The sequence below is a fragment of the Lampetra fluviatilis genome, chromosome 69 (assembly GCF_964198595.1).
Source record: "Lampetra fluviatilis chromosome 69, kcLamFluv1.1, whole genome shotgun sequence".
Classification (NCBI taxonomy): Eukaryota; Metazoa; Chordata; class Hyperoartia; order Petromyzontiformes; family Petromyzontidae; genus Lampetra; species Lampetra fluviatilis.
Window position 1 is genome coordinate 3,529,011 of NC_136343.1, and position 27,831 is coordinate 3,556,841.

The window sequence follows — 27,831 nt, forward strand, 5'->3', positions numbered from 1 at the left end:
ATGATCCATGGTTTGTTTCTCCTGACGAGCACCATTGTTCAGTTGTGCGGAAGTCCAATGATTGCATGAGTTGCATCTGCCAAAAACCACTCAAAGTCCGTTTAGGCTCCACTATGCGAGCCATTTGGAATTCAAGCCAGATGCGAGCTCCTCACTGGGGATGATTCCTCACCGGCTCCCTTCAGCAGTTTTGTCACTTGATTTTTCACTTTTTTTTTGCCAGAGGGAAGTTTTAGCAGATTCCGGTGATGTGGTCAGTGATACAGTGGAGCACAAGAAGCTGTTTCTCAATGTCAGACGATGGTGTGCTGGCTGATGGCCACGTAGCGGACGACGGACGTCCCACTCTCTGATTTGCCGGTCGTGGTCATTTGCAACCGTCCTCCTGATTGTTAGGGGGTGCTATGCCAGATAGTGCATATAGGCAGGGAACGGGTGGCACTGAGGCACCCTGATATAATTCTGCACATGTCATTTAGGGCAGTGTCGACATGTTTACTGTGGGTTGAGTGTCCCCAGGTAGGGCATGTCTCCCCTTGTCTACTAGTGCCCCCCTGTGCCTTCCTTTACCTCCCAGTCTCTTCCTGTGTCACAGTATCTCACTATCTCATCATATTCGACAGTGCTTCTCCATGTGTCTCCCCAGTATCTCTCTGTATTTCCCTTCTCTCCCTCTCCCCATATCTCCCAGTCTCGTCCCATGTGTTGCAGCATCTCCCTTTACGTCTTGTTCGACAGTGTCTCTCTGCGCCTCCACGTATCTTGCCTTATCTCCTAATGCCTCTCGGTGTCTCCTCCATATCTCCCTTCATATCCCAGTGTGTCCGTTTATCGCACCAGTGTCTCCCCATGTCTCCCCAATGTCTCCAAAGTGCCTATATAGACCTCAGTGTCTCCATTGACCTCCCCGTGTCCTCGTGTGTCTGTTAGAGTTGGTGTCTCTGTGTCCGCGTGTCTCTCTGGAGCCAAGTGGTGCCGGGGCCCTGGCTGAGGTGGAGGTGGAGCCGGAGGCGGGTGGAGACGGTGACAACAACAATAACACCACAACAACAACCACACAACAACAACCACACCAATACAACCAACAAACAACACAACTACATAACAACACAACAACCACAACAACACAACAACCACACAACAACAACCACAACAAAACAACCATGCAACCTCAAAAACAACTACAGCCACACACAACACCACCACAACACAACAAACACAACACCACCACAGCAAAAAAAACCACACACCTTAACCCCACAACAAAAACACTACAACATAAATATCACAATAACTACCTCAACCACACCAACACAACACAACCACCACAACCAACCACCAAAACAACATAACAGTAATATTACTCACCCTTCAAACCCCTCACACGCAGTGATTTTTTTTTTCCGGGTCCTCTGGTCTCTTCCCTCACATGTGCAGTCACTCACTACCTGAACCAGTAACGCCTTCACACGTAAATAACTGCAGAGCTTGGTGTAGCGAGGGGGGGGGGTGGAATTTGGCGTTAGCTCCTCACCACCTGGCTGCTGTCTTGTCCGTGGTGTCCCCTCGCGCCTTTGAGTCATCCTCTGTCATTCGGGCCATTCAGAGGAGAGGATTATGAACAGTGATCTCCCTCAAGGCTCGGTACTAGCAATGTATGTATGTTGAACTTCTTTTGCACCGTACGAGGCCAATCGTGCTAATCGGAGGTGCGGGTAATGTCACAGTCATACTCTTATATAAGCGCACAACCTTATCTATCTGTGATGAACGTTGCACTTTCTGTCATTTTCATGCAGGGGGGGCTGCAAACCTACGCGCCCCCTGCATGAACGACGGAGGCGTAGGGACAGACTTTCGATTACGTTGGAATCGATCTGCAGACGGCGGTCTTCTCGCACGGCCAGCTCTATGTCGCCTTATCTCGATCCCGCAATCCCAAACAGGTGAAAGTCCGCATTGAACCGAACCCCCAGAAAGGCCATCTACTTAACGATGAGAGAAAATGCACATGAAATGTCGTTTTCAATTAAGTCTTCCAGATGTAAAATGATATAAGCTTTTAATGAAGAAATAAAATTATCTATTTCAAAACATAATACAATTCAAAGTTGTTTCATTGTAAAACTTAAAAACGGAGCATCGGGTGCTTGCGTGAATGCGTCGTTCGTGTGCAATTTTTTTCGTGACTTTCCTGGCCAAAGGCCATAAATGGTTGTGAGGGGCGCCGCGGCAACATTGACCCTGAAATTTGCTATATAATTTCAGCTGATTCCCCCCGTAATCCTCGGCACACTGCATCACCACCGCCTGCAGATTAATACAATTATAATGTCATTCGAATTTTATAATTTTTCTATCGGCTTTAATATATCTTGACTTAAAGCTTTCGTGACTGCAGGAATTAATATTATTTGGGTCTTTCGGTAAAGTCACGTAGATAGAACAATAAAATAATACAATTTCAACCGAGAAGATGGTACAAACTGAGCAATCATTGGAAGGACGTTATTAATCAGTTTAAGTCATAACTGGCTGTGATGTTTCCATCTTACCTTCCTATGTTAGCAGTTATTTTCGACTCTCTGATTTTACATTAACAGGTTCACACTAACAAAGCCGCCGTTTACATTGACATGCTAATCTCTCTCACTTTAACATCACTAGCACCGCCCACTTCGTTTATGACCCTTGGGCTACACCCATTTCAAACCTTTAAAACAGCCTGCCTCAGCATCTTTGCCCCTTTTTTTCACCTGATAACGATTGCTTGCATTGCGATCGAAATGTCGTGATAGTTTTATTATTTTTTATTCACTTTTTATTATTTTATTGTTCTTTGTACGTGACTTTACCTAAAGACCCAAAGAATAAGCTTTAATATAATTTAATAACAATATCAGTTTTATTTTCTTGAAAGCACCCCACATAGCAGAGAAGTTGCTGGCTGCCTTGCAATGTACACTGTGTGAAGTTTTTTTTATTACGGAGTTCCAGAGAGTATTACTGAGCGGAGAGAATCGTGGAGCTGCAGAGAGAGAATCGTGGAGCTGTAGAGAAAGAATCATGACACAGCAGAGCGAGAAAGAATCACGGTGCTGCAGATTATGGGACTCGCTTCCACAGGGTGATGGAGAAGGGAAGTAATAAAATAATAAAAATAAAACATAAAATAATTCTCACGACGTTCGGCCACAATGCAAGCAGGCGTCCTCAGGTGAAGAAACAGGTCTGTCGAGAAGGCAGCGTCTGAATGACACGCCCCAGGCTTGGAGAGTCTATTTAAGCTAGGTTGGAGCGGGAATGTGCGCCTTAACAGAATAATTTGCATATCAATAGGAATTTAGCATATTTATGGTAAATGCAGATATGGGATTAGTACTACTTGTGAAGTGCGTAGGAGGTGGGAAGGGGGTTTAAAGTCATTATGCCCGTGCATTATGTAGGATTAGCAGAATCAAAGGGAGGGGGTAGGAGTAGCATTAATAAAGTGAAGGAATGTTAATAGTATGTAGCTGCAGTAACTCAACCACCACGTAAACAACTAAAGTATAAACTACATAGTATCATCAGTATACTAAATATACTCTCCAATAAGCTGATCTACTAACAGTAAGTAATACATTATAATTCTATGTCGCAAAATTATAATATGCTTCCAGCTAAACTTTATTCTCTTACATCACACGGGTCTACCCCCTACTATATACTGCCATAGACAAACCCAACATTAAATTATATACTGTATTACTATACACCATTACACTATGTATTATTCTACCCACCCTACTGTATGTCACACTGCTGTATATTCACTATACAATTACGATACTATATATTACTTTATACATTGTATTAAACATTACAATTTTATACTATTCATTATTTAACAATCCGCTATACACTATACCATTGACCGTCGCGTGAATGATACTAAGAAGAAGCAACGAAATATGTCAATGGGAGAGTGGTGGTAGGAGGCTTGCAGCGGAGCAAAGAATCCATTCCCTGCGGAGAATACAAGATATGTAGTCAATGCCAGTGAGTGGACTGCGGTATGAAGGTCACCGTAAACGTGAACACAATCAGTTAAGATCCGAAATGGTTTATTACGTCCTTCCAATGATTGCTGAGCCAGAATCCATCTTCTTGGTTGAAATTGTCTCTGTGTTTGTATATGTGGATCGCCTCATGAACGAATCTCTCATGGTAGCCAGATGGCTTGCAGAGAACCTCTGTCTTGGAAAAGTCAATGTGAGCCCACTGAATTGTAACAGTGATCTGCCACGGCTGAGGTGTTTGTCCTACCGTGTTTCAAGTCTGCTTTATGTTCACGGATGCGGTCAGAGACATGTCGTTTGGTTTCTCCAATGTAACTGCTACCACAGAGGCAACTTAGTTTGTAGACGCCAGGGTACTGTGTGTCTGGAACCACATCTTTTACAGACGGGACCAGATCACGGATTTTATGTACTGTGTTGAATCGGACCTGGATCTTGTGTTTTATCAGGATTTTGGAGATCTTTTTTGTGACCCCAGCAATGTAGGGTAAGGTGATGGTTTTGAAAGGCTCCTCAACAGGATCCTTCTTGATGGTAGGAGTGATGGCTTTGTGGATTGTGTAGTCGGAGTAACCATTAGCCTTAAGAGCTTGGCGTACGTGTTTGAGTTCACTGGCAATGTGTTCCTGGTCGGATATGCATTGGGCTCTATGGTATAGAGTCTTAATGAGGGAATTCTTCTGGGATGGATGGTGGTGGAAATCCGGTTTTAGGTAAGCATCCGTATGGGTGGCTTTCCTGTAGACAGAGTGGCTCATTGAACCATCAGGTCTCCTTTTAATTAGGACATCCAAAAAGGGTAGATTGCCATCTTTTTCGACTTCCATGGTGAATCTGATGAAGGTTTAAATCGAAATTTAAGGGTGATGTAGATTACAGAATGCTTGGTCTCACCAGATCACCACGGATTATTGAAGTCGTGTATTGCTGCTGATGATTCTGCTGCCACTGACGATGTTGTTGCTGCACTGAATCACCAGCACTGATGCCACTGCCCCACTCTCTCCTCTCTCTGCTCCCGTTGGTCAGAGCTGAAGTTGCGACCATGCATTGAGTGCGGGAGAAGAAGTGGCAGGAGAGGGCTAGCGCGCAAACAGCATCAACGGCAGACGTCTCCCGCAGCGGCGTGTGGGACGTGTGGGGTGAATGTTAGGAAACATGCAATGAAGGCAGTGGTGCAAGGAAGTGGTGGTGATGGTGAAAAGGTAATCGGGCAACCACGAAAGGCTTTGCTGGTGAACCGGCAAAGGAAAGGTGAGTGTCATGATACCACTGCTACTACAAATACATAGCCACCAGTCAACATCACCCTCACTACCACTCACTCATAATAAAGGTTTTTGGATTAGATCGAGTTATTATAAATGTGTCGCAACCCTCCACCACCCGACACGGCAAATCAGTAAAAAATGTGTCACGTTAACAAAACGCCCACCAGTGTGTTTGAAGAGTGAATCCACAACATTTAGAATTTGAGTATGATGTTTTGCTGGTAATTACATCCAGCATCTTCGGGTGATTTGCCAGAATAGTAAAGCCATCCACCTGCTTCCGGTCTTAAATAGTGCAGGATGACGTCATCATTGTTGAACCCCGTCAGGTTTCGAGATCAGAGGCGGAGGTGGGGCGGTATTGCAATTATATCATAGATCAGTAATCGGCCAATTAGCATGTGACTCCTCTATAAGGAATTGCAATATGTATTGTGTATTACTTAATAATACGCTTCCAGACTCTTTGGTTCTTTCAACACTGCAGGGTTGGCCTCACCGGATGACGGTGTTGCGATCGAAATGTCGTGATCTTTTATTTCTACCTACGTGACTTTACCGAAAGAACCAAAGAGTATTGATTCCTGCAGTCACGAAAGCTTCAAATCAAGATTAATACGCTTCCAGGCTGCGCTAAGTCTGCAGCTGTCAGAGAGGTTAAAATTATTTCGATGGATTCTCTCATTAGTCTTGGCCAGTAATAATTAGTTATGCATAACACTTCAACGTTTTCAAAATAAATTGAGTGTCCTTGTTGGCAAGCATGTTCTGCCACTGCTGACAGTTGTATTTGAGATAATTTAATGTTCCTTTGGTGTTCTTTTAGTCTTACGCTAATGTTACGTCCCGTCTGTCCAATGTAGCATTTACCACAGCCACCACAGCGTTACTTAGTGGCAACCACTGAGGTGGGGGTATTATCCAACACCACCAACATCACACCCACCACAATCATCAACACCACAATCTCTATTACCACCATCACTATCACCAGGATCACAAACACGATCACTACGGCTGTCTATGTCTCCCTAGTGGCGATGTTTATACCATCGCCACTCGTCGACTAGGGGGGGGGCCCAGGACCGATTTAGATAATGGTCACTGATGTTGACCATGAGCAGGAATCGAACTCGGTTCGCCGAGTTCGTATCGTAGCATGCTCACCATTACACTACTCCCTACCCTCACTACCACCATCAATACCACCAACACCATCACCACCTTCATCACCAAAACCCCCCGTATCCCCTTAACAGGCTGTTAAGGCAAGTTAGCAAGCACCTATGAAGGTCGGCATGGCACACAAGGGGGTGGGTGGCCAGCACCATGCCTGGCTGCCTTTGGCCCCAAGTGCCGATGTTTATACACTGCACCAGATACTCATTTGAGGCTGAGTTGATCTAGGGGAGGCCCGGGACTGGTTCAGATTTTCGTCATCAATGTTGGCCATGAGGGGGAATCGAACTTGGGTCACCAGGTTTGTAGCGAAGCGCGTTAACCGCTACTCTACCTCTTATCACCACGATCACCAACACCATCACCACCGTCACTATCACCGCCATCTTTGAATGTAATGCATAATTTTCCACACAGGTGGCATCGCCAGCACCACCATCACTGCCACCACTGCACCTGTTGCAGATGATGTTTCTGAGAAGACTGGTGAAGAGCGGGGCGAGGGTGGTGAAGATGGTGAGGGTGGGGAGGATGGAGAGGGTGGTGAAGATGGTGAGGGTGGGGAGGATGGAGAGGGTGGTGAGGATGTTGGGGGTGGAGAGGGTGGGGAGGGTGATGAGGGTCAGCATCGGTGCTTGGAGTGTGGTGTCAACTTCACTGCCAGCGCAGATCTCAGTAGACACTTGAGAGTGGAGCATAGAGGTGAGTGAATAAAAACACAATCTTGAAAGTATGTTTTACCATTGTAACTGAGGAGGTGCAGCGGTCAAAGACACTTAGCCAGCCCCACTGAGATCTTGTGATTCTGCGGGTCTCTGTGTAAGTCTGTGACAGAGCTCCACAGGCTTGCAGATAGACCCAAATGCACACATTCTTGCTAATGCCAGTTTGTTGAGCAGCAAAATGTGAATGTTGAGGACTGATAGCTATGAGATGGCTTCAGGAGAGATTTTGTGCAGTTTTACTATTCCTCCAATGAATGAGTGTAGACTATGGTTTACTATATGGTCCGTAGTTTGGATTGCATGGTCACAATCGCACTGTGGTTGGTCATTCATTTTCTATTTATGAAGACGATGTGTGCATATGCCTGTTGATATTCTGTTGCAGCTGATAGTTACACCGGTACTTTCTGGTTCTTTCGGTAAAGTCACGTAGAGAGAAAAAATAAAAGAAAACACGACGTTTCGGTCGCAACACAAGCGTCCGTCTTCAGGTGTGAAAAAATTATCTGCTGTTGTGGCTTTATATAGGCACGGGAGGGGAGAGAGAAGGGGGTGGAAGGAGTTTGGGTGTGGGAGTTCACAGGGGAGAGGGGGGAGGGTTTGTGGCGTGCAGGGACGGGAGGGGGCTAGCACCGGGGGTAGAGGGGGGGGTTGTGGCATGCATGGACGGGTGGGGCTAGAGAAATTTGCAAGTAAATGGACTTGTAGTCAAGTCATAATCGGAAGACGACAACCGGGTGGGTGAGTGAAAATCATAGAAGTTAAAATTTCACGTGGTTTATCACATCCTTCCAATGATTGCTCAATCTGAATCTATCTTCTCAAAGTTTTTTTCTGTGTTTGTATATATGGATGGCTTGGTGAACAAATCTTTGAAGGTGGCCCGAGGGTTTGCAGAGCACCTTGGTCTCGGAGAAAACAATGTCATGTGTGCCCAGAGCGTTGAAACAATGATCCGCCACTGCCGAGGAGTTGGTTCTGCCAACTCCTCCAATGATCGCGAACCCGGTCTGAGACACGTCGCTTCATTTCACCAATGTAACTGCTGCCGCAGACACAACTCAGCTTATAGACACCAGGACATTGCATGTCCGGAATCACATCCTTCACCGATGGGATCAAATCACGGATTTTGTGTACTGTATTGAACCGAACTTGGATCTTGAGTTTGTTTAAGATTTTGGCAATCCTTTTGGTGACCCCTGCTATGTATGGTAAGGTGATGGGTTTGATTGGGTCCTCAGATGGTTCTCTACCCATGGTTGGGGATGCAGCTTTGCGGATTTTGCGGTCAGAATATCCATTCCTCCTGAGAGCCTGGCATATGTGTTCAAGCTCACTGACTAGGTGGTGCTGGTCGGAGATGCAACGGGCCCTATCGTGTAGTGTTTTGATGAGGGAATTCTTCTGGGCTGGATGGTGGTGGGAGTGATGGTTTTAAATAGGAATCTGGGTGAGTGGCTTTCCTATAGACAGTGTTCCAATGAGTCATCAGGTCTGTTCTCGATCAAAAAATCCAGGAATGGTAGCTTGTCATCATTTTCCACTTCCATGGTGAATTTGATGGATGGGTGTATGGAATTGATGTGGTTGAAAAATTGGTTCAGTACTGGCTGGCCATGTGGCCAGATGACGAACGTGTCATCTACGTATCTCTTCCACAAGGAAGGACGTCGGGTGGATGTCTGGATGGCCGCTGTCTCAAATTTCTCCATGAATATGTTTGCTACCACTGGTGATAGGGGAGAGCCCGTTAGGGTACATTCATTCTGTTTGTAGAAAGTTCCATTCCAGGTGAAATAAGTGTTGGTAAGGCCGTGCCTTACCATCAGGATCCAATCGCTGTTGGACTAGGTCTTCAATGATTGCAATAGTATCAGGTACGGGTACCTTGGTGAAGAGGGATACTACATCGAAACTGACAAGTAAATCATCTGGGGACAGTGATATGTCCTTGATTAGTGAAACCAAGTGGGCTGAATTAAGTACAGCTGAGGTGGTCTTGCCCGGGAAGGGAAGCAGAGTCTCAGGCAGAAATCGTGCGAGTCTGTAAGTGGGTGAGTTAATGGTGAATATGATAGGACGGAGTGGAATACCCTCTTTATGGATTTTTGGGAGGCCGTAAAATCTGGGTGGTCTAGCAGCTGCGGGCTTTAGAGAGAGTTGTTTGGTGCGTTCGATTAGGGAAGTCGAATTGGTGATGATTTTGTTGGTTTTAGTAGCCAAGCTATTGGTAGGGTCTCTGTTAATTTTGGTATAGCAGCCATCATTGAGAAGGTCCTGAATTTTGTTGTATGTGGTTTTATCCATGATGACAGTGGCATTGCCCTTGTCGGCTGAGAGGATGACAATATCATCTTTATTTTTTAATTGAGCGAGTGCAAACATTTCGTTCTTGCTAATATTGCTCATGGGTTTCTTAGCATTCTTGAGGATAGCGATTTCAGATTTTGCAACGTCTGCCGGGATGTGTCCCAGACCTTTGAGGGCTACGTCGACCTCGGCAATGATGTCATTCACTGGGATGTGTTTGGGGGTGACTGCGAAATTTAATCCCTTAGCGAGTACCGATTTTAGGCTGTCAGAAATTGGGCTGTTACTGTGATTGATAACAATCTTTGTTAACATCTAACTTTTCCAAGTGTGGTTCGGGTTTCATTTTTGACAGGAGGTTGAATTTGGCAATCAAGTTGGCTTTGCTTTAGGTTGACATTGAAGCAGCTGAAGAAACAGTCATGTTATCCACATGGTCCCAATCAGATGTTGACATTTTGTCTGTTAATGCTAAATGTGATTGTAAGAGAGTCTTGTCTAAATTATCAAGTTCAAATCGGAGCAGCCTTATTCTTTCTAAGATTAGGGCTCGGCTGGCCTTAGACAGGATCCGTTTAGCTTTAGGGGAAGCAACAGCAGCAGATGTGAGTGTTACCGATGTGATAAACCACGTCAAGTTTTAACTGCTATGATTTTCACTCACCCACCCGGTTGTCGTCGTCGTCCTCACCCACCCGGTTGTCGTCATCCGATTACGACTTGTACTACAAGTGCATTTACTTGCTAATTTCTCTAGCCCCACTCGTCCCTGCATACCACAAACCCTCCCCCTCTCCTCTGTGAACTCCCACAGCCAAACTCCTTCCCCCCCCTTCCCTCTCCCCTCTCGTGCCTATATAAAGCCACAACAGCAGATCATTTTTTTCACACCTGAAGACGGACACTTGTGTTGAGACCGAAACGTCGTCTTTTATTTTATTATTTTTTCTCTCTACGTGACTTTATCTACAGTAGAACCTCTGGTCACGACCATAATTCGTTCCATAACTTTGGTCACAACCCGATTTGGTCGTGACTCGAACCTAATTTCCCCATTGGATTGTATGTAAATACGATTAATCCGTTCCAGACTCCTACGAACTGTATATAAATATTGTTTTTTAAAGATTTTTAAGCACAAAAATAGTTAATTATGCCATAGAATTCACAGTGTAATAGTAAACTAAATGTAAAAACATTGAATAACACTGAGAAAACCTTGAACTACAGAGAAAACTGACATTGTCGCGTCAAGGTTTAGAATCGTTCAACAAGATGATTGTTTCGTCTGCTACATCAGTCGGTCGATTCTGAGAGAGAGAGAATATTCGTATGAGCAATTCATGTTTCTATTGAAAGTAAGTTAACAGTAATATTTGGGTACAGTATTGTTTTTGGAAGCATTTACCGTAATATCGTATGAACGTTTACTTCACCGCATCATCGTATGAATGATGCGAGAAGAGATTAACGGGTTCTTATGTTAGCGATTTTGACTACACTCACAAAATTAATATCTTGCTAGGAATTTTATATAACAAAAGTTATATACATAACTGTTACGCTTTGTGTAATTCAACAAATAAGCAAACTGACTGAGCAAGCGCCCACACGTGGGTCGCTGTTGTTTGTAAACAAACAACAGGAAATTTGGCGCTTACAAAAAAAAATGGCGCGGAAGGGGAAATCGGCCGCGGCCGTGTTTGATCGCTACCCGAGTGTGTGTTCGTGACAAGATTAAAAAATGTTGTGAATTTTTTCGTCGTAACCCGATTTGGTCGTGGTCATAAGCGTTCGTGACCAGAGGTTCTACTGTACGTGACTTTACCGAAAGAACCAGAGAGTATGGATTCCTGCAGTCACGAAAGTTTCAAATCAACTTAAACCGGTGTTTTTGACCAGTGTTAAGGAAGTACGATGTTTGACTCCTTTAAAAAGGCTATTTTTTCAGCATATAGTTCTGCTGATCATATTTTGATTCAAATTAACGATGACAATTTCGCCCAGATGACAGTGTTAGTTCTGTTTAAGGTAAAATAATAATGGCATACAAGGTAGGCCATGTGAAGGCTGTCGTTTCCCACGCAAATACCTATAGACTGACAGAGCCCCACAGACTAACTTAGAGATCCATAGACTCGCACAGAGACCCATAGACTGGCACAGAAAACCACAGTCTCACGAAGAGACCATAGATTATTTTAACTCCATATTCTCACTTTGATACTCAGACTCGCATAGAGATTACAAATTCACTCCCCAAACCCATTCACCAAGGCACTCCCACATCAACCACATCACCCTGTCCTTCACGTCACCCACACCGCTTCCCCCTCACCGGCTCTCGACATCTTACCAAACCACTCACAACCTCACTCACTCCCCATACACACCTACATATTCTACCTATCCTCTGCTTTTTTTCTATCATGAAAAACTAACAAATCCTCGGTTATTCGGCACTTTGTTTTGTTCATCATGTGTTTTTTGGTTTTTAGTTTGTTATTATTTATTGCCTTTTTTTACAAAAAATATATTACATTTACATCATTTCTTGTTTAACAGAAACCCCATTGTGTACTGTGTTCACAGACATAACAAAACAAATACCTTAAACATTACTTAATCCTATTCTTAGGTTTTTTCGGTAAAGTCACGTAGGTAAAACATTAAAATTAATAAAAGTAAAATAAAATAAAAATCACGACGTTTCGGAGGCAACACAAGCTTCCGTCTTCAGGTGGAACCGTCACAGCCATGACAGCTGTATCAAGTAAATGAGAGATTGCAAGAGCTACCACTCCATATATATAATGGTTGGAGAGGGGGGAAGGGCCAAGTACGGCACACTTTTTATTCATATGGTAAGGTGAGGCTTAAGAGGGTGAGCCTTTGTTATGGAGAGGTACGGTTTGTGACTAAGCCTGGCCTACATAACAATAGTGTGAAAAACGAGAAACAACTAAACATGGTAAAACAAGCCTGGCTGTCTATAAATAACCTGTAATAGTTGTCTGTCAAATAAGATTGGCCAAATAAGTGTAGTTAAATCTTTTTTGCATGGTTAATCACATCTTTTCAATGATTACTCAGTTTATAACCATCATCACGGTTGAAATTATGTCTGTATTTGTATATTTGTATGGCTTCGTGTACAAACCTTTGATGGTAGCCAGGAGGTTTGCAGAGAACCTTGGTCTCGGAAAAGACAATTTCATGAGAGCCCACCGAGTTGTAGCAATGATCGGCAACGGCCGAAGAATCAGTTCTGCCGTGTTTCAGATCTGACTTGTGCTCGCGGACACGATCAGAAACATGACGTTTCGTTTCTCCAATGTAGCAATCACCACAAATGCAACTCAATTTGTAGACTCCAGGATACTGTAAGTCAGGAACGACATCCTTCACAGATGGAATCAGATCACGGATTTTATGCACTATACTGAATCGGACTTGGATCTTATGTTTGTTTAGAATTTTGGAGATCTTTTTGGTCACGCCTGCTATGTATGGTAACGTGATAGTTTTGGTCGGAGTTTCATGTGGCTGTTTCTGTGTGGTGGGAGAAACAGCTTGGCGGATAGTGCAGTCAGAGTATCCGTTCATCCTGAGGGCCCAATGTACATGTCTTAATTCCACCACCTGGCCGGTGAATTAAGACATGTAAGACATTAAGACATGTACATCGGGCCCTGACCGCATGTTTCTGATCGTGTCCGCGAGCACAAGTCAGATCTGAAACACGGCAGAACTGATTCTTCGGCCGTTGCCGATCATTGCTACAACTCGGTGGGCTCTCATGAAATTGTCTTTTCCGAGACCAAGGTTCTCTGCAAACCTCCTGGCTACCATCAAAGGTTTGTACACGAAGCCATACAAATATACAAACACAGACATAATTTAAACCGTGATGATGGTTATAAACTGAGTAATCATTGGAAAGATGTGATTAACCATGCAAAAAAGATTTAACTACACTTATTTGGCCAATCTTATTTGACAGACAACTATTACAGGTTATTGATAGACAGCCAGGCTTGTTTTTACCATGTTTAGTTGTTTCTCGTTTTTCACACTTGTTATGTAGGCCAGGCTTAGTCACAAACCGTACCTCTCCATAACAAAGGCTCACCCTCTTAAGCCTCACCTTACCATATGAATAAAAAGTGTGCCGTACTTGGCCCTTCCCCCCTCTCCAACTATTTTATATACGGAGTGGTAGCTCTTGCAATCTCTCATTTACTTGATACAGCTGTCGTGGCTGTGACGGTTCCACCTGAAGACGGAAGCTTGTGTTGCCTCCGAAACGTCGTGATTTTTATTTTATTTTACTTTTAATAATTTTAATGTTTTACCTACGTGACTTTACCGAAAAAACCTAAGAATATGAATCCTTGCAGTCACGAAAGCTTCAAATCTAGAATTACTTAATCCCCTTCATCAGTCATATCACACAGAGCACTCTCTGTAGCCCAATGCGTCAAAAAGGATGGAACAGCCACCGTCAACTAAGCGCAGCGAAATTCCAGCCAAATTCTGGCAGAAACCAGGGCCTTGAAGATGCAACAGTGGCTGGATAAGCCATTTCCTTCATTTGCACATTTTCTGGTCCTATAGATTTCCAGTTTCGAAATTGTTCATGAAAAAGTTCACTAAACCCTCTATGTATTTGGTGTCTTCATTCCCCTTATGTCCAAAAATAAGAATCGCAATGGAGAAAGGAAGTTAAAATCTTAGTAAGTTATTTCGTAGGAGCTTAAATAGTGAGCCGAGGCTTTGCCAGTGTATACACTGATGGGCAACTGTTTCATTTCCACCACAAAATATAAATTCTGGCTTCGTATCTGCGAAATGTGTCATAGAAGTATCTGTGGTCACTGTACCATAGGCATTGCTCCAGCTCAGATCATCCTGGGGGTTAGATTGGAGTAAAACAGCTCTCAATGAGGAGTACACAATCAATGCAGGGAATTGTGTCCCTCCAGACATGGTCTTTGTGCAACATTAGTATTTTTTATGATGGAAGTGAACCTTAGGACAATACAGTTTCTTTCGCTCTACATTTGGGAAGTTCTCTTCCCGTTATGTACACAGTGCTGCGAAAAAAGGAATGGGTACTTCCTTACTGACTCGATAGTCAGCTCTGGTGACACTGGACTACCATGAGCTGACATATCACCAACATTCACATCAGGTGTGCTTCCTACTGCTTTTGAGCAAACCTTCCGCACCTCATACACAATTTTCGTGGAAAGTCTTATTGAGTGCAGTCCTGTCATTGCAGCCATCTCAGTAGAGAGAAGCCACTGACCATGCATGCCTCATTTCACCAGATCGCCTACCCTGGTGAGACATGCATCGACCATACCCTTCTCTATGGCTAAGCTCACAAGAGAGGGTAGTCCCATGTCAGGATTCTGCAAAAGTGGTTTGAGAACAAGATCTGATGCTGACTGGGATGTATTAAGGGTAATGACAAGGAAACCCCAGGTCTTTAGGACACTCCTGTAGAAATTGGGAATCTGCGATTGTGGGATACCAAAAATGTTCGTATAGAAAAGTAGCTTTTTGCACTGTAGGGCCCCTAGGTTACTTAGAAAGATGATGTGGAACACCACATGGGTGATGGGGCTGTGTACAGAAGCCATTGTATGGCTTGCAAGCGAAAGGTGGAAATTTTACTCTATGCACATGAGACCTTGCCTGCCTCACTGCAGTGGCAAAGCTACAACTCCAGGAGCAACCCAGTGCTTCCTGTATGACTAAAATAAGTTAGCTATCATCCTCTGAAGTTTGGAAATCAAATAAGCAGGTGGAGTAAGGGAAAAAAAGCGGTGCCACAATGTGTATGCAACCAACTGGTTCACTACCAGGGTTTTCCCTCTGAACAGGTGGGTTTTACACAGGTGCCTCCAAGGTTGGTTCCTTACCCTTCCAAAATATCCCATTTACTCTGGAGCAGTGTGTCTCCAGGCCCCAGGAGTTTGCCAAGATTTTGAAGGCATCTTTTGCTCCAAATGATGGCTTTGACCACCTCAGGGAACTGGGCTTTGTCTCACTTCCCCACGAGTAGCCCACTGCATTTCTCCCAATTCAACTTAGAGGAGGACGCACTGGAGTATACCTCTTGGCACTCATGTAGCCATTTAATATCGTCAAAGGTTTGTAAAGTGGAGGAGACTGTCATCAGCATAAGTTGTAAGAGTAACTTTCAAACTGGGTTGTGTCAGAGTTAAGCAGGTGGGTCTTCATCGAAGTAGACATAAAAGGTTCTACGACAAGGATATAGAGCTTTCCTGACAGGACATCTTTGTATGATACCTCTTCTGAAATCTACAGAAGCAGTCTGTGCACCATTAACTTTTTTTGTATTTTTCCCACAGGGAGTGCCAATAATACTGATAAAATTATCCTGTTAGTCCATCAATCCCTGGTGATTTGTCTAATTCACCCTGTTCAATAAGCTCACTCTCTTCTTCGCCCAAAGTAGACAAATCCTTCCAGATGTCCTCTTGGGCCTGTGTAGATATACGATCTAGGGAAAATAGATTATTATAAAATGTAGCTACTATTGAGGCTATTTGACCATTGTGTGAAACAAGGACCCCATTATCATCAAACACCCCCTCAATTGCCTTATGCCTACCATTATGCTTCGATAATGAGAAGAAAAGTGGTGAACCAGAATCCATATCAAGGATGTATTTAAACCTAGAGTGTATAAATGCCCCTTTTGCCTTCTCTTTCTGCAGTCCTTTTAGACATTCCATGGTCTCCGTACATTCCTGTAGTGGGCCTGGATTGTCCCCAATCTTGTGCTGTTGCTCTATGTTATGGACCCTGCTCTCAACCTGAGAAATGTCCTGGTCAATTCGTTGTGTACTTCCTCAGGCATATGATTGACACCGTTGTTTTAACGTGTACCTTCCCTCTATCCCACCATTGTGCTAGGTTATTATAGAGACGTTATTTTCCTTTGCTACTCCCAATATATCTCAAAGAGATGAGTGAAGATGGCATCTTCCAAACAGGCATTATTAAAATACCAGTATGCTGATCCACATGGGACTCCTTGTATCTTCATATGAAGTAGTATGAGTTGATGGTCTGTCAGTGGTGCAGCTAAAATGCTGGATAAAACTGCACTATTTTCAAGGTGTTTTGAGATATAAAAACGGTCAATCCTTGATTGCAACACTGTCCTGTCAGCTCTGAATCTCATGAAGTTAAACTTTGTTGCCAAGGATGTTGTATCCACCATACATCGATCAGAGCGTATATGTGAAGCAGACTTTGCAAGGCATTCAAGACATTGATTTTGCATTGTTCAGTGTCAGTGTGGTCAAGGACATCCAGTGTGCAATTATAGTCGCCTCCCAAAATCACACACTCATCATTTGGAATGTTTGCGAGGTGCCTCTACAATGTGCAGAAAAACGGAAGTTTGTCTGCATTATTGATTGGTGCATATACATGAATGAGGTAGACAGTAATGTCCTTTAGTCTTATTTTTACATTAAGGGCCCTTCCATGTACCACTTCAGTTGGTCAACAACGGTGGGTGTAAACCCTGGTGCAAACAACGTTGCCACCCCAGAAGAAGTATGAGAAAGGCGACGCATCCCCTTTCCAGTCAGTTCACCAATCATCATCTTCATTTGCTATCAGGTGTGTCTCCTGCATAAACAGCTCTGAGGCCTTGTGCTCACTTTTAAGGGACAACACAAAGTGGCTATTCAGTACACCTCTACATCAATTTGCATTGAGCGAGGCAATCCTTACCATTATGCATTAATGGATTTGTCAGTATGTTTTCACTCCATGTCGTTATTTGGCTCAGGAAGTACCTGAACCTTTTCCTTTGCAAATGACAATTTCCTTTGCCTCTTGAAACCCTTGTCAATATGGAGTAGGGATAATAAAATGGCCTCTACATCATGCCTCCTTGATACAGCTCCATTAATTCTCTCTTCTGAGCCCTGTACTCCATCTAGGAATTCCCACAGCTGCACCTGAGATAATATTGGTGTCATCCTGGTCAGATCAGCATACGTCCGGTTCACCCCACTGTCTGTACTTAGGGTTTCTTCCAATTCCTCCTCTGGGTTCCTTTCCTCAGCCTCGCGGCATTGAGGACTCTCTGCCTTCTTTAGTATCCTCTGCTGATGCTGTGATGGTCGATGTTGCTTGCACCTCCAAGGACGGGCTTCCATTGTCACCGTCTCGGTTACCCACTGCACGGAGGCATGTTGGGCCCTATTTGGGCTCCTCCATACACTTCACTGCTTGTGTTGGCTGGGAACTCAGTTGCCTCACTAATTTTTTCATTGAGGTCTAAATTGTGACTGCCTTCCTCCCTTCTGAGTCGCACCCTTTTGACTTGTCTCACTCGCCCCTTTATCCATCCCTCGAGTAGAGGGGGTGACATCACCATTATTCCCAGACCTCAGCGTATCGTCTACTGGATCTTCAAGGGAAGGTGCGGGTGTTGTTCTGAGGCTTAGGTATTGCTCTGCATCTATTTGAAGTTGTCGATTTTCCTAAGGTGTCCTGCACTTGGTCTCAATCCTGGCATGGGCTTTCTTCTCCATGTGGGCCCCACCTCTGGGACATCTGGAACAGTGAAGACCCCATCTTTGTCACCATTATTATCTTTATCTCTCCCAGGCATGGGTGTACCGTCCGATTCTAAATCTGGGAGATCTGAGTTGGAATCTACTCTCTTGAGCCATTCCTTGGGGTTTTCACTTTGTGACTCTTCCCCTCCACAGTCCCATCCCTGCTGGGTTAGGCCTTTGCCATTCCAGGGTATTTTGTCTAAATATGCCCATCTGCTTTACACAGGTTGCATTTTAAAATAGCTTATGGGGCCCTACCTTGATTCATCACTACAAAGGAGCCATCCTCCAGCTGTCTGTTAGGCACCAGCATGTAGACTTGCCTCTTAAAAGACAGGACATGCCTCAATGCAGGATTTTTGCAGCCCAGAGGCACAGGCTATACATTGTACATGAGAGTGCCCAACTTCACTTGATGATCCCATATTTCTTTATCTGGAATGTAGGGGGGCATGTTGGTCACAATCACACATTTAAGGTGATGACTGGCTCCAAGGCGAGGTGCCAATCATTGATCGTCAGCCCCTTTTTCACAGTAGCATTTGCCATTTCCTCAGATTCCACAAAGAAAAATGCTTTCCCACTCATCTTAGGCACATTTTATCGAGGTTGCAGGAATGATGGTGGCCATCGCTTCCACGTAGACCTCTATGGGGGGGATACTTTTCTTCAAACAAAAAATTGGAGAAACTCCCAATTAAGCGGATGAAGCTGTTGTCTTTGCTGCCGTTCCTCAAATGATGCAACCCTCTATTTAAGGAACGAAACAGGAGGATCTCTCAACAAATCTGGTTGTCGCCTAATGAAGCTCGTTGTAATTATTGCCTAATCGTCGTACTCAGATTGCAAATGTTTTGTATTTGTTCTCCAGCACACCGGTGTGCTGTACTAGTGTAGTGAGTTCAAGGAGACGTAGACGACGTAGTTGGAGGCACACTTATTTTTTATAACTTTACACTCAACACAGGCCAATGTATACAACACTTGAAGGGGTAATGGCCCCTTCACCCGTCTAACAGGGAGACCCCACTAACACTAGCCCGGCTAGCCTGCTCCCAGGTCCTCCACTCGAGAGCTAGGGGAGGCTAGCTGATCCAGCTCTGGCCAAGCTAGGATCTCGGCACCCTTAGCCAACCAGACCGGCTCTTACAAGAGCATCGGCTCTGGGCTCTCGGGGCCACGCCACTGGCTTGCCCTGGTCGGTCCTTAGAAGGACAGCGAGCCAGGGGAGTCCCAGGGCCTATCTAGTCGGTCTTCACTCTTCACTGGTTAAGCTGAATACTGAACCCCGAGCCCACCGGCTCTCCGCCTTATATAGCAACTCCCCCCCGAGGGGTGGGGCCGTGGGGGACCACAGCGCCGTTACAGCCCCCCAGGGCTAACCGATGCGGACGTGGATGTAGGCACCCTTACGCGTGCGGGCGTAACCACCCCTTGTGTGTTTGTTTGTCCTCCCTTAACACCCCTACACTAGTAACACATTGCATGTTCTGTTTACGTGACAAACCTTACTATATGGCTGTTTCGGGTGATGGCGGGTTTAAAGACACATTTATATTTACTCGATCTAACCCCAAAAAAACCTATATAATGGATAAATTTGGACTTCACTACAGACATAGCATAAGATTCCCCACTCATGTCAAGGCACCTGCTGCTGTTGTGGCTGTGGTCACCTTACAGACCCTGAAGATAGTCCTTGGGTATCTGCTGCAGCTTGTGCTTAGGTTGCCATGGGTCTGGTGGACATGTTACGTGTACTTAATATACTCTACAGCGACTAGCCAAATCATATGTATTCTCAAAAGCATAAAAAATGGGAAAAAATATATTTATTGTTTTAAATAAAGGTGGTATATCACGTTATACGTGTTTACCAACTTTTCTGAATACTCTCACACAAAGTTCCCTGGGAGAGAAGGGAACAAATATAATTTGTAATCTCCTGCAGTATAAGACAACAAAAAAGTATTTAATATGTTAGACCTTGCACACAAATTGAATGGCTAGACAGTGTGTGTGCAGGTGAGACTTTGAGGAAGAGGAGTATAGAAAATAATTCACAAAAGGAGCACACCGACGAAATTATTGTAACAGACAGACCTCGTGTACACACACAAACTTAAATAAGAGGATAGAATAGATACCCTGCAACAGTACACCTGTGTAGCGCCCGGCTCCCCTGTGCTCTCAGCAGCTCGTGAGGTACAGTACCAACAAAGGTCTAATCACATGGAGTATAAAAGTATTTTTACAAACGGAAAGGGAAAATACAAACGGAAGAACAATATCTTCTTTAGGTCTTTCGGTAAAGTCGCGTAGATAGAAAAATAATAACAATAAAATTATAATAATGCAAATCAAGTGAATACAAATAAAATAAAAACTATCACGACGTTTCGATCGCAACACAAAAAATCGTCATCAGGAGAAAAAAAGGAAAGCGGGGGAAAGCTGCTGAGGCAGGCTGTTTTAATGGTTTGAAATGGGTGTAGCCCAAGGGTCATGAACGAAGTGGGCGGGGCTAGTGATGTTAAAGTGAGAAATTTGCATGTAAATGTAAGATCGGAGAGCTACCTCCACGACGAGGGCGCGGAGGTGGCCATTGTATTGTGAGAGATTAGCAATGTAAGATCGCAGAGCCACCGCCACATCGAGGACACGAGCAACGGCGGCTGTGTTAGTGTGAACCTGTTAATGTTAAATCAGAGAGTCGAAAATAACTGCTAACATAGGAAGGTAGGATGGAAACATCACAGCCAGTTATGACGTAAACTGGTTAATAACGTTCTTTCAATGATTGTTCAGTTTGTACCCATCTCGGTTGAAATTGTGTCTGTCTATATATCTGGATGGCTTCATGAACGAATCTTTTTTGATAGCCAGTGGGTTTGCAGAGTACCTTAATCTTGGAGAAATCATTTAGTGTGAGTCCACTGCATTTAAACATTGATCAGCCACGGCTGAGGTATTGGTCCTACCGTGTTTCAGATCTGCCTTATGTTCACGAACACGGTCCGAGACATGTCGCTTAGTTTTCCAAATGTAACTACTGCCGCAGACAGCTTAGTTTGTAGACACCGGGGTATTGCATGTCAAATCCGCGATTTGATCCCATGTGCGAAGGATGTGATTACATCCTTCGCACATGGGATCAAATCGCGGATTTTGTGTACTGTGTTGAATCGAACCTGGATCTTGTGTTTGTTCAAAGTTTTTGAATATTTTTGGTGACCCCTGCTATGTATGGCAAGGTGATAGTTTTGGTTGGGTCCTCAGATGGTTCTTTCCCAACGGTTGTGGTGATAGCTTTACGGATTGTGCGGTCTGAATATCCATTCATCTTGAGGGCTTGGTGTACGTGCTCAAGCTCACTGGCTAGGTGGTGCTGGTCGGAGATGCTATGGGCCCTATGGTGTAGTGTTTTGATGAGGGAGTTCTTCTGGGCTGGATGGTGGTGGTAATCAGGCTTTCTATAGGAATTCGTGTGGGTGGCTTTCCTGTAGACATAGTGTCCCAACAAGCCGTTAGGTCTCTTCTCAAACAAAACATCCAGGAATGGTAGCTTACCATCCTTCTCCATTTCCATGGTGAATTTGATGGATGGGTGTATGGAATTGATGTGGTTGAAAAATTGGTTCAGTACTGGCTGACCATTGTGGCCAGATGACGGACGTGTCATCTACGTGTTTCTTCCACAAGGAAGGACGTAGGGTGGATGTCAGGATTGCATCTGTTTCAAATTTCTCCATGAAAACATTCGCTACCACTGGCGATAAGGGAGAACCCATTTGGGTACCTTCATTTTGTTTGTAGAATGTACCATTCCAGGTGAAGTAAGTGTTGGTAAGACAGTGCCTCACCAAACTTGGTACATTAGGATTCAGTCTCTGTTGGACCAAGTATTCAATGATTGCAATGGTGTCAGGCACAGGTACCTTGGTGAACAGACAGACTACATCGAAACTGACAAGCAAATCATCTGGAGATAGTGAGATGTCCTGGATTAGAGAAACCAAGTGAGCTGAATTAAGTACAGCTGAGGTGGTCTTATCCGTGAATGGAAGCAGGGTCTCAGACAGAAATCGGGCCAGTTTGTAGGTGGGAGAGTTCATGGTGGATACGATAGGACGGAGTGGAGTACCTTCTTTATGGATTTTTGGAAGGCCATAAAATCTGGGTGGTCTAGCAGCCGTAGGATTTAGAGAGAGCTGCTTGGTCGGTTCGATTAGAGAAGTCGAATTAGTGATAATATTGTCGCCTGGCCACTCCAGTGCTATGCACAACTATCTATATATCTATTTATATCTATTTTCATAATTTATCTTTCTGATTTTATTTTGGCATCGTATGATTGTTTGAATTTTTTTATTTATCCTATTTCCTTGTGTAGTGACGCAGATTGGAGACAGTAATACTTGTAGGCACTTCTTTATTTCACAAGCACCATCGGTATATATACACACACCCTACGTGGGTGTAAACTTTTATAATTAAGACCGTCTATTGTCGGCGGTACTACTTAGAACAGTTGGTAGGCTGTCTGACTAACAGCACCCCGGGATGGTGAAGATTGACCCCTTCTATGACCTTTCGTATATACTGCAGCGAGTACAGCCGTACACCGCAGTTACCCTTTTCCGCCAGCAGCCAGCGCTATACCCCTACATAAGTACCCCAAGTGCAAGGCTCTGTTCCTGGGGTGATCAGGCTTTTTCTAGTGCAGCTCACAAGCTTCGGAACATCACTTTGCCTTTGCTAATAAGACAGAATTGTGAGATATATTTAAGTCTGTATTTAAAACTCACCTCTGTAAATTCCCCTTTACTCTCTAGTTCTGGCCTTTTATCCTGGTTCTGAGTGAGTGAGAGAGTGAGTGAGTGGGTGTGTGAGGAGGTGAGTGAGTAGATGAGCGAATGAGTAGGTGAGTTGGTGAGTAAGTGAGTGGGTGAGTGAGTGGGTACATTCACCTTTAACGCCCACTAGTTTTGGCCATTTACCCTGCAGGTTCTGTTCCTGATTTTTATACATGGTGGCGCATTTGTGAGATTTATGGATAAAATAAGCCATTTTACAAAATTTTTACTATTGTTATTGTAATTGCCACACAAACTCCTCCCTACATTCCCTCTCCCGTCTCCTTGCCACTGCAGCTCGTGCCAAGGAGAAGCGCCACGCGTGCCCGCAGTGCGGCCGTTGCTTCGCCGAGTCGCGCGACCTGCGGCGCCACTCGCGCACCCACACAGGGGAGCGGCCCTACGCCTGCACTGCATGCGGCAAGGCCTTCGCGCTGCGCTCCAGCCTCACCAAGCACGCGCGCACCCACACGGGCGAGCGTCCCTATGCATGCGCCGCGTGCGGGCGCTCCTTCTCCGTGGCGTCGTCGCTCGTCAAGCACAGGCGGGTACACACGGGCGAGCGGCCCTACGTGTGCGCCGCATGCGGCCGCGCCTTCTCACAGCTTACGTCGCTCCAGAAGCATCAAGGGCGGCACTCGGCCGAGAAGCCGCATGCCTGTGCCACGTGCGGGAAGGCGTTTTCGCACCGCGCCTTCCTGCGAAAACACGAGAAGACGCACGCGGGTGAGGGCATGGACAGCGCAAACGGGCACGGTGCGAGGTTGTATTTGCTCACCAGGGTTGTGGGATCCTGGGTAACTTGTCCATTATGAGTGACAGGAGGCCAATGGTATCCACAAGGTTTGCGCGGTCCACTTATGCATAAAGCTGGCTGTGAAATGTCTGGGAGGCCCTGGCTCAATTTCAAGATGATTTTATTTGTGACTGCATGAAAAACCATGACAACTTGTTGAAATTCCAGCTCTGAGAATTAGTAATATTGGTTTGACTGCAATGCGACAAACCTCACTCATTTGCAGAGTGAGTGGGAGAGTACTGCGTATGTGGACATGAGGTCACTGAATGGGATCTCAGAGGTGGCTCTTTGATATCCATTTTTGTGGGTTCTTTAACACACGGTGACATACTACTCTGCGAGAGATCCAAATTGGTTATTTCCGTTTGGACGTGACACCAATGTTACAATGGAGATAAACATTTGTTAAAATGACAATACAAAGCACGGTATTCGATAATCAAAGACAATGTGATGCCCTGCTCAAATGAGCAGTCAGGCAGTTATCATCTCTCTACAGTCCTGGGCCAGTGGTGAAACATCTATATTTTTTATAAGAGTGGGGGCAAATCTCTCCATACGACAATCACTGTTGACTTTCCCACGAAATGGTACCAACTTTATTGAACTGACAGGGATCTTGTGCCGAGTCAATTACAAAACTAGTATTTTAACTCGCAAATGTCTTTGATTGTGAGCTGATGACAACTATTGAGGCACCCATCTGGTCGATGGGGTTATTAATCTTGTTATATTTATAGGGTGACTTAGATGAAGGCGCTTTACATAGTTCAAAATCGGTAAGAAAGAGTTATTTAGATGGCAAGGACAGTGCAAGGGCCGAGGAATGAGTGACCGTTACAGAGGGCACATGGGGTCACCAAAATGCAGGGGAGGGATGGGAAGGAGTAGAGGGGTTGATGATAGGGAAGGGAAAGAGATGAGTCAGGTTGGCATGCTTTGGGGGGCGAGGTTTCAGGATGGAAAGATGGCTGTTACACTGAAAAAAGATACAGAACGAACAATGCCATTATACGGTGTTAGGTGAGAGAGGGCAGTGGGTGTCCCCTATCTCGTAGCTTCCCCTGCTGTGTTTGCGTCTGCCATGTTCGTCTCGTCTCGCACCCATCTCGCGTGTCACATGCAACCTATAGCTGTGTGACCTATACCCGTGTTTCGATAGTTACGTTTTTACGTGCCATTTTATTGAAGGACTGTGTGTTGTCTGGGAATTATTTTATTGTTGTTTTGCTGCCTTGTCCAAGCTTGCATTTTGTATAAAAAAAAAAATCGGCAGGAATTATGTACTTATTCAATTTGTAATTATGTAGTTAATCTAGTTGTATATATACATTTTTTGTGACTTGCTTACCTTTTCGCTACTTTACACTCCTATAGCTTTTTTTATTCTTGTCGTAACTTGTTGACCCCTCCATACGATTCCTCCTCCTCCTGCAGTCTAATTGATCGAAATTTCTGATTCTGACCTCAGAGCGAGTGGCGGGGCTCGTGAAGGAGCGCCGATTTGCATGCGAGCGCTGCTGCGCTACCTTCTTCGACAACCAGAGCCGGCAGCGGCACCAGACGACGCATACCGGCGAGCGGCCCTTCGTGTGTGAGCTGTGCGGCAAGGCCTTCTCACACCACTCCACGCTGCGCAAGCACCAGAGCACTCACTCGGGTGACCGCCCACACGTCTGCGAGTTGTGCGGCAAGGCGTTCCCGCATGCCGCAAACCTGAAGCAGCATCTTAAGCGGCACACCGGTGAGCGCTCTGCTGCTGCCGCTTGCTGCTTGTTTTCCGCTTGCTTCCTGTTTTCTGATTGGTTGCTACTGCTGCTGTTGGCTGCGACTTCGGGTTCCTAGGTGCGTGGCGGTTTTGTGTTTGACTGCCGTGACATTGGCGATATCCAGATTGGTCAACAACGACGACGGCTTATATAATTTATTGGTAATGTCACAAAACATCTAAGAGTGCAGATACGCAAGTCCTCGCTTGACGCATTATGTTTACATGGCGCGTTTTCGCTATAACGCGGTTCTTCCATTCGGGAATTTTTTTCACACAACGCAGAACGTGCAAAATTATGACGTGGGCAATGGAGAAGAGGTGAGACTTAAATAAAGGAAAGAAAGAAAGTTACTGCTTCATGTACAGGGGAAATGTTGAGTCTATGTGCAGGGTTGGGTCTATGGACAATGTTGGGTCTATGGGCAGTGTTGGGTCTATGGGCAGTGTTGGGTCTTTATGTGGAGTGGAGCAAGGAGGGAGAAATATCGAATACAATATTGTCTTCAAAGATGTCCCTCAATCAGAATTTATAATAGTTTTTTCCTCCGTCTTTCGCTGTCATCTTCCTCTCTGCCAACCTCTTTGTCCCTACCTGATCATCCTATCACCACCCCCCTCATCGCACTAACCCCCCCCGTGCACGGCCCTACCTCTCCCCTCTCGTCTCGCTCCGCTCCCCCCGTCTGTGACAGAGGACAAAGACAAGCCCCACGCATGCTCCGAGTGCGGCCGACGCTTCCTGAGCGTCCGCGAGCTGGCCCAGCATGCGCGCACCCACACGGGCGAGCGGCCGCACGTCTGCACCGAGTGCGGCCGCGCATTCGCGGCGGTGTCCACACTACGCAAGCACGCGCGCACGCACACAGGCGAGCGGCCGCACGTGTGCGCGCAGTGCGGCCGCGCGTTCACCAGCAGCTCCAACCTGCGGGCGCACGCGCGCGCCCACGCCGGGCAGCGCCGGCCCCAGTACGCGTGCGCCCAGTGCGGCTGCAGGTTCGCACGCGCCGGCGCCCTCCGGGAGCACCAGAGCTCGCACGTTCACACGTAGAGAGAGGGAGAGATGGGAGATGTGGATGAGGAGGTATAGAGAGAGACGGAGATGCCTAGATTAATTTGCAACTCGATTAGAAAATTACATCACTGCTGTTTTTGATAAACTAGTGCCCCTCCGAACAAGCACAAAGAGAACGGGGAAAGCGTGCAGTAACCAGCTGTCACCGGAGGCGATCGCCTCCGAAAGCAGATGCAGATGAGATTGGAGTGAAATTTTATTTCAAGACTGTCTGACTCATTGAGTCTCACAGATCGCCCTATGCTCTGCACGTCAATGAGTCGGCTCACGACTCCTTTGCTCTGGCGCGTCGTGAAGGGTATGCTGCACTGCAATCACCCATCAATTAGTAAACCCGGTTTGTGCACAGTAGTTGTGATGTTCTTCGACAATAAAATAGTGATGATCAATACGGCATTCTCCAACTTGCATTCTCCTGTCTGCCATCTGAGTTTGAGCAACCTGGAACCGATTCAAAACTTGAGACCTTGACACCAACGTCGGTGACAAAGGTGTCGATGTTCAACCCACAGCTGCAAAATGAGACATCACCGCTTGACTACATCGACACGTAGATAAAAAAAAATAATGCTCAGATGTGCTTGCACCGCTGATTGTGCGCCTCGCAAATATTTCGTTCAGTGAGGGCTGTTTCCCACACAGATTCAAAATGACACGGGTAACACTGCTCCTGAGAAATTTGGCTTGAGCCATAGTGACCCGCTAATTATTGCCAGATCTTAAATCTGAGTACGATGTCAAAGGTCATTGAGCGCCTGTGTTTGAAGCGGTTACTTCCCCATATTACTGCGATGGGCAGATTACACCCACTGCAGTCAGGATTCCGGAAGCTCCAAAGCACTGAGACAGCTTTACTAAAGATCACTGATGACCTCTAGAAGATCATGGATGACTAGTGTGCCGCAGCATTGGTTGGCATCGATCTCTCAGCCACCTTCGATACCATTGACCATGAGACACTCATTTGGTGCCTAAGGTCAAGGTTCGGTGTATCGAGTACAGCACTAGAGTCGATTGAAGCATACCAACATGGTCGATCAGTTCACCAAGCTGGGAAGCAATCATTCATCGCCTATGCCGTGCCTAGTTGGCATACCACAGGGGTCCGTCCTCGGGCCCCTCCCTATTTTCAAAATATATCTCTCCGATCGCCGATGTATCTCATC

The 27,831-nt window shown here is 45.4% G+C and overlaps 1 protein-coding gene across 1 annotated transcript; it reads left to right on the plus strand.

Moving 5' to 3' along the window:
• Nucleotides 1–27,131, plus strand: LOC144952676 (uncharacterized). The gene is made up of 5 exons (XM_078883152.1): nucleotides 1–10; nucleotides 931–1,023; nucleotides 23,321–23,749; nucleotides 25,294–25,566; nucleotides 26,286–27,131. The coding sequence occupies exons 1-5, from the start codon at nucleotides 1–3 to the stop codon at nucleotides 26,639–26,641; spliced, it is 1,161 nt and encodes a 386-aa protein (XP_078739278.1). The 3' UTR covers nucleotides 26,642–27,131.
• Nucleotides 27,132–27,831: the final 700 nt, after the last annotated feature.